Consider the following 12,243-nt stretch of genomic DNA (forward strand, 5'->3'; position numbering starts at 1 on the left):
AAACCAGATTAAAGGTGCTCTGAAGGGCAAACACTGAAACCATTTTGTTTCTGTCCATCACTGTGCCTTTGCTTTATGCACATGTCTAACTGTGTGTATGTGTGTGTGTGCCATTTCCTCTCTATGTTCATGTGTGTATATGGTGTCAGGGTCATGTGGACGAGATGTGGGGATTAGCTACACATCCGTCTCAGAACATCTTCCTAACGTGTGGTCATGACAGACAGGTTTGTCTGTGGAATACCGAGGAACATCAGCTGGATTGGTGTATCAACCTGGAGGTAGGTGCAGGAACACCTTTGTCTCATATTGTAACTTGATTGTGCATTACACGGTGCTGATTGCTAGTGTGTGTATGTGTGTGTGTGTGACAGGAGTATGGTCTGTGTGCTGATTTCTGCCCTAACGGATCAGTGGTTTCAGTCGGCCTGAGTACAGGAAGGTGAGTTCTTATTTCACTGAAGCATAAACCATCAAAATGGAATAGGCTTCTTGTAGTTGTTAGTGCAGTATTAACAGGAGAAGCTTTCCTAGATGGACGGGACACTGGCAGATGGGGCTTTGCTTAGAGGAGGGTGTTACTACGTCTCACAAGTTTTTTTCAGTATTTCAAATATAGTGTTTTTAGCGCTGATTAGGTGTCATGTCATGTTAGCCTAAACTAATGATTATTCATGTAATCTATTATTACGAGATGTGCTGGTGGGTCTTGGTCTGAAAGTTTGTCTGTTTACACTGTCCCAGGTTCTTACTTTTACCTTTTCTTTTGGTTGGACATTTGAGTTGTGGCGTTGTGGGATGTGCCCATTGTGAGAGCCTTTGTGTGTGTCTCATAACTTTTATTGTCAGTTCTGATATCATATTTTCAAGCACTCACTCAAATTCTTGTTGAAGGGTGTCCATGTCTGTGTACACTGACGTTTGTTTTTTTCTGGCAGTGACTCCCCGTAGGTTTACAAACCTCGACATTGAAATTCACAGGAATGCAAAGTAGTAGTAGAAGGTTTGATTGACGGACTGTCACTTATCGCATGCAACTGTGTTTCTTTCAATCTCACAGATGGATGGTTCTGGATCTGCTGACCCAAGATGTCATTTCTGATTCCACCGATGGAAACGAACAGCTTTCTGTCATTAGATATTCACCAGGTCCGAGATCATCGTCTGTTTCACACGATCTGACAATTCTTCCTCAGGGACAGTTTTGGCCTAGATTCATGATCACACCTTCAGTACTTTAGCCTCTCAGTAATACTACAGCCTTTAAAAGAGGTGCTTTGTAAACATGAGCTCCAGTTGGTCAGCAGTTAGACACACTTCCATTGTTTTAGGATACAAACGTGCCGTGTCTACAGCCCATCACACCACTCTTGTTGATGCTGAGACGTGCATGATCGATCAGTGAAATGTGGAAGTTTGATGGCTGATTAATGCACAAAAGGACATGAGATTGAGGAACATTGTGGTAAAGTCTTTTATCTTTGTCGATGACCTCGTGTGTTTGCAGATGGCAGCTTTTTAGCAGTTGGATCTCATGACAACTTTATCTACATCTACAATGTGACAGAGAACGGTCGGCGCTACAGTCGCTTCGGAAAGTGCAATGTGAGTGAAGGTGGCTCCCATTCTTGTCTTGTACCGGTAACAATTGCAACTACTAAAGTCTCAAAGGACTATGTCCAATGCATAAAGGTCCATATTTCATCACAGAAATGTGACACTATATTTATTTGTGTTGTGAGGGATGAAAGCTCACCATTGTGTGTTTAGGGCAGCTTGTTTTTTAATGTCTAATCTCTAATTGAATTTTGCATTCATAACTTATTTAATCCGCACATCATTTGTTGACTTTAGGGCCTGTACTACGAAGCTGGATTTCCTCTTATTGCGCTAACTTCCAGGATTTATTCTGTATGTGGTGTACTACAATGTTGACTAACTTTCTACAGCGCTAAATCACCGCTGTAACTTAGGCTGAACACATAACCTGGTCAGGACCAGGTTATGAAGGGGATAAGATCTGAACAAGTACACAAGTCCCGCCTCCTGACCAATCAGTTCTCTTGGAAAATGACCTGCTTATTCTTAGAAGATCCTGGTTGGTGCAGATCTGACAGCTTTGTTTAGGAAAAAAAGATGATTAATGGATAAATGCAATCCTTTTATTTTCTGATGACATCCTTTAGGAAAGGTATAGATTTACATCTGATAGACTGACCTACAGTCATCTTATGAAGCCTGTGTCAGATGCTCTTTTTTGCTGTTTTTGGTCTAAATTATGGATTTGAGTTCTTCTTTTTTTTTTAAAGAATTATTCTTCAATTGTGACGTAAGTTGCTCTGCACAGTTTGTGTTTGTGCTCCAATCTCCACCCCTGTCGCAAGACCGCACACATAGCCTGGCTAAAATCAACTAGCTTAAGTTTGCAAGTTTGTATCATGCTTCATTGTCCAGCTGTTCTCTGACGGAGAATGTTTGGTGTGGTAAATCCAGGTTTCATTTATCGAGCTTCATAGTACAGGCCGTAGGAGCACAGAATAATTAATGGTATGTTGACATGATCTCCACTGTTGTTGTGTTGAACCAGGGACACTCCAGCTTCATAACTCACCTGGATTGGTCCACAGATGGGAAACACATCATGTCAAACTCTGGGGACTATGAGATCCTTTACTGTAAGAACCCACTGCACTGCACAGAGACATTTGAGATAGTGACATAAAGGTGGTCTGAGATAGAGTTAATATTGTGATCATGTAGGGATGCTCAGTGGTGCAGCAGATCCAGGCTTCTGCCTCATTGGGTAAAGTTTATTAGATTATCAATGAAGTCCAAATCCACCAAAGAAGTAAATGTGTGAGCATGTTTGTTTGTGTGCCTGTGATTGTCTCTAGCCTGGGGCACCCAATCTCACACTCTGAGTCCACTAGGACAGAACCAATTCCTCCAGACTTATGCTGCGTTCACACCAGATGCATCACGAAATGTCCATACATCCAGATTACACACAAAGTCAATAGATAGATGCGTCCCAGATGCAAAATCTTTCCAGTGCAGCGGTGCGGTCCGATCCGCACGTCAAGTGCGTTGGCCGTGCGATTTTACATATACAGTATCTGCACTTTGCATGAGTTGAAAATATTGAACTCCTGCAACTGTTTTGCATGACAAAAGCCAATCTGATATACAGATACAGCATAAGAAGAGTGTAATGCTGCCTTCACACCAAATGCATTTTCTGCAGCACAAAACGTACCGCAGGGTCTGCAGGATCAAAAAATCTCCCCAATTCGCTTCATACGCAAATCTGAAGCTAAGCCCCACCCACCAGCAACACATCACAACTCAGTGAGTTTCACTGCCTGCTGAAGCGAGGATCTGCGCTCCTTTTTCTCCTCTCATAAACATAAACCACCAGTGACAAAAGCCGGTGCAGTTAGCCGCTAATGCTATCCTAGCTCAGTGCTACAGAGAGAACTTTTACCTGCTACTACCACCTCCTCGCTGATTCTCCTCCTCGCCAAATCCTTCCTCGTCCTGTCCTGGTTATAAAGGCCGTGTCATACAGCTCCATGTGGTCACACACAGCTTCTACTCCATGGTTGAATGGGTGAACAGACCAGTGTCTGTGTTGACGGCCTGACGTCATCGTCAACAAAGACTCTGATTGGCTTTTGTCATTGCAAAACAGTCGCAGGAGTTCAATATTTTCAACTGTTGCGACTGTGCGGATATGCATTAAAACATGTTTAAATAGCTGCTGGGAACCTATTGTTATCCGACATGTTCTTCTTTCTTCTTCTTCCAAGGAAGTCATACTTCCCACGCATGAACAATCACCAAATTTTGCACAAAGGTCCAGTCCCATGCTAGATTGCCTCAGCTGCAAAAAAAGGAGCAATCGTCCTAAAGTCTCTAAAGTTCAACATTTGAAAAATTTCTCAACAAATCAACTATATGTGCAACTTTCACTGAAGAACACTGAAGAAACTTCTTTACAGCTAAATCTATTGCACTGTTTTTTTCCAAAAATTGTAAAAGTTATCAAAACAATCTCATCCCACAATTTTTGCTCAGTTGACACCAAACTTGCTACATCTCATCTTCAGACACAACACAAACCGTCCACACAGATCTTTTTGTATTTCTCAGAAATTGAGAGTACAGTGCATCAAAATGTTTGACTGCAAACGGTGCTGTAAAAACATAGACTTGCCAATTCTCACTAAATACATTTTCAATATTTTTTTTACAATGTTTTAGAGTCATGGTAGGTAATGTTAAAAAAATATATTTTTTTCTCAAAAACAGAAATTTTTACTGCATTTTTAATTTTGCTCTCATGCGAACAATTGGAGTCAATGCAAAAATCAGTTTTTCCACTTATGGAGCAATTAAATCATTGTTTAAAACAAATGACCAACATCTCCATGCTGTCTAGATGCAATTTGTGTTTTTTTTTTTTGTTTTTTTTTTACATTTTTGTCCTTATAATTTTAGACAGCCGTTTCAAATCTGCCTTTAAATGCTAAGAGCTATTGTCTTACACAGGTGACTGGCTTAGTTAATTAGTGAAGCTACAGGTGACATCTTCATATGCTAATGACATAGAAGATGTTTCATTATAAGATGTTACGGAATAGTCATGTGTTTGACTTCTTGCTTTATTAACTAGTCATTGCTGCTGTCGAAAAAAATTAAGTTAAAGCCTCAACTGCTGTAAAATGCACATTAGAATGCAACTTTTGTTCATCTTCCTACACTCTGCTTGTTGCTCGGAATTGCCTGATATTGCCAAAAATTGCCTGACCCCAATCGCTACAGCTATCATTCTATTTATGCACATGTCACCTGTAAAGCCAATTCAACGCTGTCTGTTTGGAAATATCACACAAGCTTATGTTTACGATATATGACACTTTGTCAGTGCATTTCCATGAATTCCTTGGATTTTCCTTTAGTTTAGTTGCATAGTTTTGTGATGATTGTAGGGCTGGACAAAATGGACCAAAACTCATAACTTAATCATAACTCAATATGCCACACAGGCACATTTAAGAACAAACAGCTCTACAATATGTGACACTTTCGGCTTTTTTTCCTATAAAAGGACAGCACGTGTGAGTGAGTTCTGTAGTGTGGCTTGTTTAGGGGAAGGACTGGGTTAGAATCTACTCAGAAAACTGTGCTTTTCATGCTGTTCTAAGAACAAGAGCAAAAATGAGTTTTTCAATACAAAATAAGCTATGAAGAAATATGTCTTTCGATATAAGCAATATTATAATTTTCTATATCGCCAAAAATGGCAAACTCGATATATCTTGAATATCAATATATCTCCCAGCCCTGGATGATTGTGTCATGTTTTCTATTGTCTGATCCACCTCAGCCTTGTCTCTGCCCATACGTTCAGCTCAGGCCATTACTGTAGTTGCCTCTGCTCATGATCTGAGCTATGAATCTTGAATAATGTGCAGAAATTAATGTACAACAATGTTGATTTCACCATATCAAAGGACTTTATCATAGTTTTTTGTACTATACATTTTAATTTGCTAAAACTACACCAAATTTCAGTTAGCAGGACCTTTCCGTGATGCTGTGTATGCATGTGTGTGTGTGCGCGTGTGTGTGAGACCAGGGGACATAGCAGCAGGGTGTAAGCTTTTAAGGAACCGCTTCGAGAGCAAAGACAGGGAGTGGGCATCCTACACCTGCGTGCTTGGCTTCCACGTCATGGGTGAGACGAAACGCTGCTGTGTGCTTATATATAAACATATATAGAAACGGTAAATGTTTGGTCCAGCTGAAGCTGATGTGCTGCTGTGTCGTTCAGGCGTGTGGTTGGAGGGTTCTGATGGCACAGACATCAACGCTCTGTGTCGCTCTCACAGTGAAAGGATAGTGGCTGTGGCTGATGACTTCTGCAAGGTCCATCTTTTCCAGTACCCCTGTCCAAAACCCAAGGTACACACAGCTCACTTCATATCATGACTTTTTACTCTGGTTGTTTTTTTTTTTTTTTGGATTTATAAATGCCTTTATAGACTTTTTTTTTACCTTCAACTTTAAAGTAGAGCAACATTGATAAATCTCAGCTGGAGCATGTGCTGAATTGTAGTAAACTTTAGTCACTGATCCCCTGTTAGACTTATCGTCAGCTCATTAATTATTAATACGTCCTGCGGTAATAAAAAGTTTCTCAGAACTAAGCTTGTGTCATAAATGTGATTGCTATTCCAGACTCATTTTATGGTCCTACCACTAATCTTCCAAAGTCATTCAAAGTAGTGAGGACAGCGAGTCCAACAGTGTTGGTATTATGTCCTAAACCAGTTTAAACACAAATTAGAAACCACTTTAAACCAATTTCTATAATGCACTAAGCAGGTTAATGTAGTTAACAACAAATGCAAATACAAAACTAAAACAGCTTCAAATCCCCAGTAGTAGGCCAGTAGTAAAAGAAGGTAAAAATGTCTTTGATAGCGCTGAAAGTGAAACAGTGAAAAACCAGTTTATTACCAGTGGTTCAAAGTCTGTCTAAAGCACGTGTGAAACTCAAGGCCCGGGTGCCAAATCTGACCCTTTAAGACATTTAAATAGATTTAAAAATGGCTAAGAAAACATTGTGTAAATTACTAAATCATTTAGTTGTAGATATCTCAGTAGGGTTGCAAAGGGGCGTGAAATATCTGGCAAATTTCCACGGGAACTTAAACTTGAGAATTTTGGCAATATTTCAAAAATCAAAACCTTTCGAGGGAATCATTTATTGAAATTAAGCAGAAATTTGGAGTCATTTGAAATCACTGCATCATACCCAAACATAAATATTTGGCATTATTGCAAAATAATATAATTATATACAACATTTGCAGGGGCTAGCAGTTTTCCCATGTTTGTATAGCAGTCAGTTTTACTCTCAAATTGTTGAAAGAAACCACATTTTTCCAAAATTCTGCTCAATCCTTAAATTTTTTGAAAAGATTTCCCCAAATTGAATAAAAATAGTCACTAGCTGTAACCTTTTGCTCAGACACTGTTAGGGCCTTATATACTCTATATACTCTCGACTGGTCCTCACACTATGGTCTTCTGCTCTGTGCAGGCTCCGAGCCACAGGTATGAAGGCCATGGCAGCCACGTCACCAATGTCTGCTTTACCCACTGTGACTCCCACCTGCTCTCCATGGGCGGGAAGGACATGTGCATCCTCCAGTGGAGAGTCGTTGGCAGAGGGTCAGGAGACAGCAGGGAGAGGTTGACCTCTGCCTCCTCCACCTCCACCGGCTCTCCAGAGCCCGCCACCTGCTAGGAGAGCAGCTCGCTCAGAGCAAAGCAGCAACGCATTAGTCATGGAGGTCTTTGTGAAACCGTGCATTTTCATTCCAGTCTTTGAGGTTCTGCAGCAGGTGTGTTGAAGGTCCAGCTCTTTGCTGCTGTGGCCTTGTGGACTCTCTGAACATGTCTGCCACTCCATGCACATCATAGTGTTTGCTCACCAAGTGAGAAATGCTCAGAATTAATGAAAAGCGTGTTTTCTTTTTAATTCTCTGTACTAGAACGGAGACTAGTGATCTTGCTTCTCAGCTACAATGGGGGTTCATTTAAAGCCTGTGCTTCCATTCTTTCAGTGAGTCTCTGCATATCACATGCTTTTCTCAGCTCCTTACTACAGACTATATTCTTGGTTTATTTAATATAACAACTAGCAACATTCCCTATATTTCTTGTATACCAGATTGTACATTTTAAACGTGCTTACATTATTTCTATGTCGTTTTAGATTTGTTTAATCTACCATGAGATTCAAATCAACCAGATGCATGCTTAAATCAAGGGGTTCTCAACCTTGGGGTCGGGACCCCATTTGGGGTCACAAGACACTGGGAGGGAGTCGCCAGATGTCTTTAGGAAACTAAGAACATTTTTTTTAAAGAATTTGAGCCAATTTCTACCTATTTTTAGCCTTTTTCTGCAACGACAACAATCGTTCCCTTTTTTACTCTATTTTCAACACTTTTTTTTATATCATACTTCCATTTCTGCCTCCTTCTCCATCAAATTTCAATGCCTTTTCTGTATATTTTTTTTCCACTTTCAAGACATTTACGGCACTCATAAAACCTTTCCACCACTTTTCCACCTAATGTCGCACAAGTTGAACCATTATTGTCACTTCTATCCTCTTTTCACATTACGTCATGCCCATTATTTGAAAGTTTAAACTAATTGTTCTGACTTTTTTCTGCCACTTTTAAGCCAATATTGAGACTGAACAGTTTTTACCACTTTTTCTGTCCGTTTCTGGCCATTCTAATTTGCAACTTCTTTGATTTTTAAAATCCCATTTCACCACCTTTTCCCACCATATTTGGTCACTTTTAACCCATCATTTCTGATTAAAACAAGGATTTACATCTTTAAGATGACTATATACTATGGAGCAAATAATACTAAACTTCCTGGATAATAGTGGATAATATTCAGATAAATAAATAAATGTGGTTATCACAGATTCATAGTTGACTTAATGGATGGACCCCAAAAATCTCTCCCCTTTACTCCCCCTTAGAGATGGCCCTGTCTCCACATGACTGTTCTTCAATGTTCATGTCTGTGTTCAACCACCTGCAGCTACAGTGGGGGTCCCCGGTCTCTGGAACCTTTATTTTGGGGGTCTCAGGCTAAAAAGGTTGAGAACCACTGGTTTAAATAATGAATAAATAAAGGTCAATCATCTCAGTCCACCTAAAGATGCATATTATTCTACATTTGTAAGTATATTCAATCTAGATATAACTGTGACTATGTACTCCAGCTTGAAGAGACAAAGTGAATAATACTGTTCATCTTTTTGTTGGAGCATATGTTAGTGACTGGAATATGATATGCAGCAAGTCGAGCATTTTCTCTCAAAATTGAAAGGATTTGGGGGAGAAAAAATAGTGAACCAGAATCAGGATCATTGATGAATGTGATTAGCAAAATCCTGCCAGTTTGGCCTAATTCCACAGACGTGCTCCTTTCGTGGGGTGCATAGCACCAGGATGCACTGAAGAAGAAAGCAAGTCAGCAGTTTCTGCTGATTTCTGAAGCAATTTGACTAAAGAGGTTGTGTTGTATGGGTGGTGTCACTAGTGGGCAGTGCAGCCCCAAAAAAACATCAAGCTCCTATAGATTTTTGACGCAAAAATGACATTTCTATAATAGCAATTTACATTTTTTACCACAACAAGATTTTTTTAGGTCTATTGAGCAGATTATATTATTATGTATATTATCACATGTTTTTAACTTCTACTTGTTTTGAATGGCATATATCATAATGCATTATACAATCTAACACATCTCAACTTTGATTGACTTATTATTTTTAAGGAAAAAAATTCATATTAGAAATAATTTAGTGGGTTTTTACTACTGTAATTTAAAGTTATGGACTTTGTGTCAAAAACTTTGTTATACAGTCAAGTGGGCTAATAGCTGTTAGCTTTTGTTCCCAGTAGAAAGTGAGTGGAAAGTACAAATTTTATTGAACATTGTTCCAAGTTCAGTGTTTTCCAAAAAAAAAAAAAAACAATAAGAACAATCACAATGACCAGAAAAGGTTTCCATTCTTTAAAACTTGACAACAGCCTCTGTATGGATTTACTTTTCATTACTTGATTTATGCTCTAGATTATATTCAGTTTTGTCTTCACATTCCTCTAGTGTGTGTGAGTGTGTGTGTGTGTGTGTGCCTGTGCCTGAGCTTTTTTTTGGTCTTACATTTCTAATGATGTCAAGATTTGACTTGTGACACCAAGAGTGAACGTGAAAGGTAAATAAATAAAATGCTAAATATTGTGTTGAAATCTTCTTTGAGGACATAATTCGAATAAGCTTTAAATGACAAAATAACTATAGTCAAAAAAAAAATGAATCATAATTATGACTTAGTGTCTCATAATTATGACAGTATCTTATTATGTTTTTTTTATTAGCGGGAATGGGCATCCATAGTTCGGATAGAAAATGAGACAATGGATAAAAATCTTTAATGATCCTCAGTATGTGAAGTGTATAAGTTTTGAATTGTGAACACAAAAGTACTGCTACACGTTTGCATTTTAACATGCTTTTCAATTTTCTGAGAGGTTCTTTATGTTCTCCACTGGTTTTCTGCACTCCCCAGTTGCATCATTAGTTTGTAACATTAAGAGGGGAGATTTAATTAGAGTTTTACTTCCAGAAGTATTAAAATGCTGGCCCTAAGTATAAATTAGTCAGCATTTTTATATACTTGCATTTTATCAGATGTTTGTCCATAGCATGGATTACATCTGCAGAAGACAATTGATATATCAATCGGCTGACATGGTCATAGATCACCCTCGGATCTTAAATTGAGACTCCACGTGGTGCAGTTACTTTGGGGTTTGCTTGTCTCGGGTTGTGAGTTTCATTCCCGATCAAATGTATGTTTGTTTTTCTTATTCCAGTTACTTAATCAATCATTACCTATTTAATGACATACAATCCCCTCCAAAAGGATTGGAACGACAAGGTCATTCCCTTTGTTTTTGTTGTATACTGAAGACATTTGGGTATCGGATCAAAACATGAATTTGAGACAAAAGTTCAGATTTCAGTATTTTCATCTCCATGTGTTAAACAACTCAGGACAGAGCACCTTTTGTTTGAACCCACCCACATTTCAAGTGAGCTAAAGTATTGGAACATGTGACTGATGGGTGTTTCTAGTTGCTCAGGTGTTGCCTTTTATATTGATTCCCTAAACATTAAATAGTTCTTGTTTTTGGCTTTGGGTTTCACCTGTGGAAACTGCATTTGCTGTTAAGCAAACATAAAAACCAGAGAGCTGTCTATGCTATGGGAGAAAAGTAAACCATTTTGAAGCTGAGAGAAGAGGGAAAATCGATCAGAGCTATTACACGAACATTAGGCATAGCCAATACAACAATTTGGAATGTCCTGAAAAAGAAAGAAACTTCTGTTCTACTGAGCAACAGACATGGAACAGTTCGGCCAAGGGTATCAACAGGAGTTGATGTGAAGAAACACCCAAAGACGAGAGTCAATGACATCACTGCTAACCTCCACAGGGCAGAGGTGAAGGTATCACAATCCACTGTTCAAAGAAAACTTTGAGAGTAGAAATATAGAGGCCATAGCACAAGATGCAAACCACTCATTAGCAAAAAGAATCAGAAGGCCAGATTGGCTTTTGCAAAGAAGTACAGAGATGAGCCCCAAAAGTTTTGGAAAAAGGTTTTATGAACTGATGAGACCAAGATGAACCTCTACCAAAGTGATGGAAAGGCCAAAGTAAGGATCTGCTTATGATCCAAAACACACAAGCTCATCTGTGAAGCATGGTGGAGGTAATGTCATGGCTTGGGCTTGCATGGCTGCTTCTAGAACAGGTTTACTGGTCTTTAATGATGATGTAACTCATGATGGTAACAGCACAAAGAATTCTGAAGTCTACAAAACCATTTTGTCTGGAAATTTACTGAAAAATGCATCCTAACTAGTTGGGAGAAGCTTCACCATGCAACAAGACAATGACCGAAAACACACTGCCAACACAACAACGGACTTCATCGGGGAAAAGTGGAAGGTCTTAGACTGGCCAAGTCAATCACCAGACCTTAACCCAAGAGAGCATGTATCTTTCCTCCTGAAGAGGAGACTGAAGGGAAAAACCTCCAGGAACTGAAAGGCTGCAGTAAAGGCCTGGAAAAGCATTTTAAATGAAGAATGCAACAGTCTGGTGAAGTCAGTGGGTCACAGGCTTTATGCAGTTATTACAAGTAAGGGTTATGTCACCGAATGTTAAATATTATTCACTTTAAGTTAATTTAATAATGTTTGTTCCGATACTTTTGCTCACTTGAAAAGTGGGTGGGTTCAAACAAAAGGTGCTCTGTCCTGAGTTGTTTAACACATCTAGATGCAAATACCATGAAATAAAAGCTGGAATTCTGAACTCTTCTTATATTCATGTTTTAATCTGAAACCCAAATGTATTCAGTAAACAACAAAAACAAAGGAAATGACCTTGATGTTCCAATACTTTTAGAGGGGAGTGTATGTGCTAAGGTAAAATGCGCACACACACACACACACACACACACACACACACACACACACACACACACACACACACACGCACGCCAGTGTGTCATGTCAAGTCGTGTGTCGTAAACCCACCACTATTCGCGGGCTGCCGGA

At 39.2% G+C, this 12,243-nt stretch overlaps 1 protein-coding gene across 2 annotated transcripts in view; it reads left to right on the forward strand.

Moving 5' to 3' along the window:
* The window catches only part of eml3 (EMAP like 3), a 59,431-nt gene extending 51,106 nt beyond the window's left edge, over positions 1–8,325 (forward strand). The window contains exons 17-25 of one of the 2 annotated variants that reach the window (XM_028474408.1): positions 150–281; positions 375–442; positions 1,061–1,149; positions 1,508–1,605; positions 2,588–2,675; positions 5,642–5,740; positions 5,837–5,967; positions 7,112–7,216; positions 7,296–8,325. In XM_028474408.1, coding sequence (XP_028330209.1) covers positions 150–281; positions 375–442; positions 1,061–1,149; positions 1,508–1,605; positions 2,588–2,675; positions 5,642–5,740; positions 5,837–5,967; positions 7,112–7,216; positions 7,296–7,424 — 939 coding nt within the window. In that variant the 3' untranslated portion in view covers positions 7,425–8,325. Of the gene's footprint in view, positions 1–149; positions 282–374; positions 443–1,060; positions 1,150–1,507; positions 1,606–2,587; positions 2,676–5,641; positions 5,741–5,836; positions 5,968–7,111 lie in introns of both variants that reach the window. The other variant, XM_028474409.1, reaches the window with a different exon arrangement.
* The last annotated feature ends 3,918 nt before the right edge of the window (positions 8,326–12,243 follow it).

This window comes from Gouania willdenowi, chromosome 18 (genome assembly GCF_900634775.1).
Source record: "Gouania willdenowi chromosome 18, fGouWil2.1, whole genome shotgun sequence".
NCBI classification, from domain to species: domain Eukaryota; kingdom Metazoa; phylum Chordata; class Actinopteri; order Blenniiformes; family Gobiesocidae; genus Gouania; species Gouania willdenowi.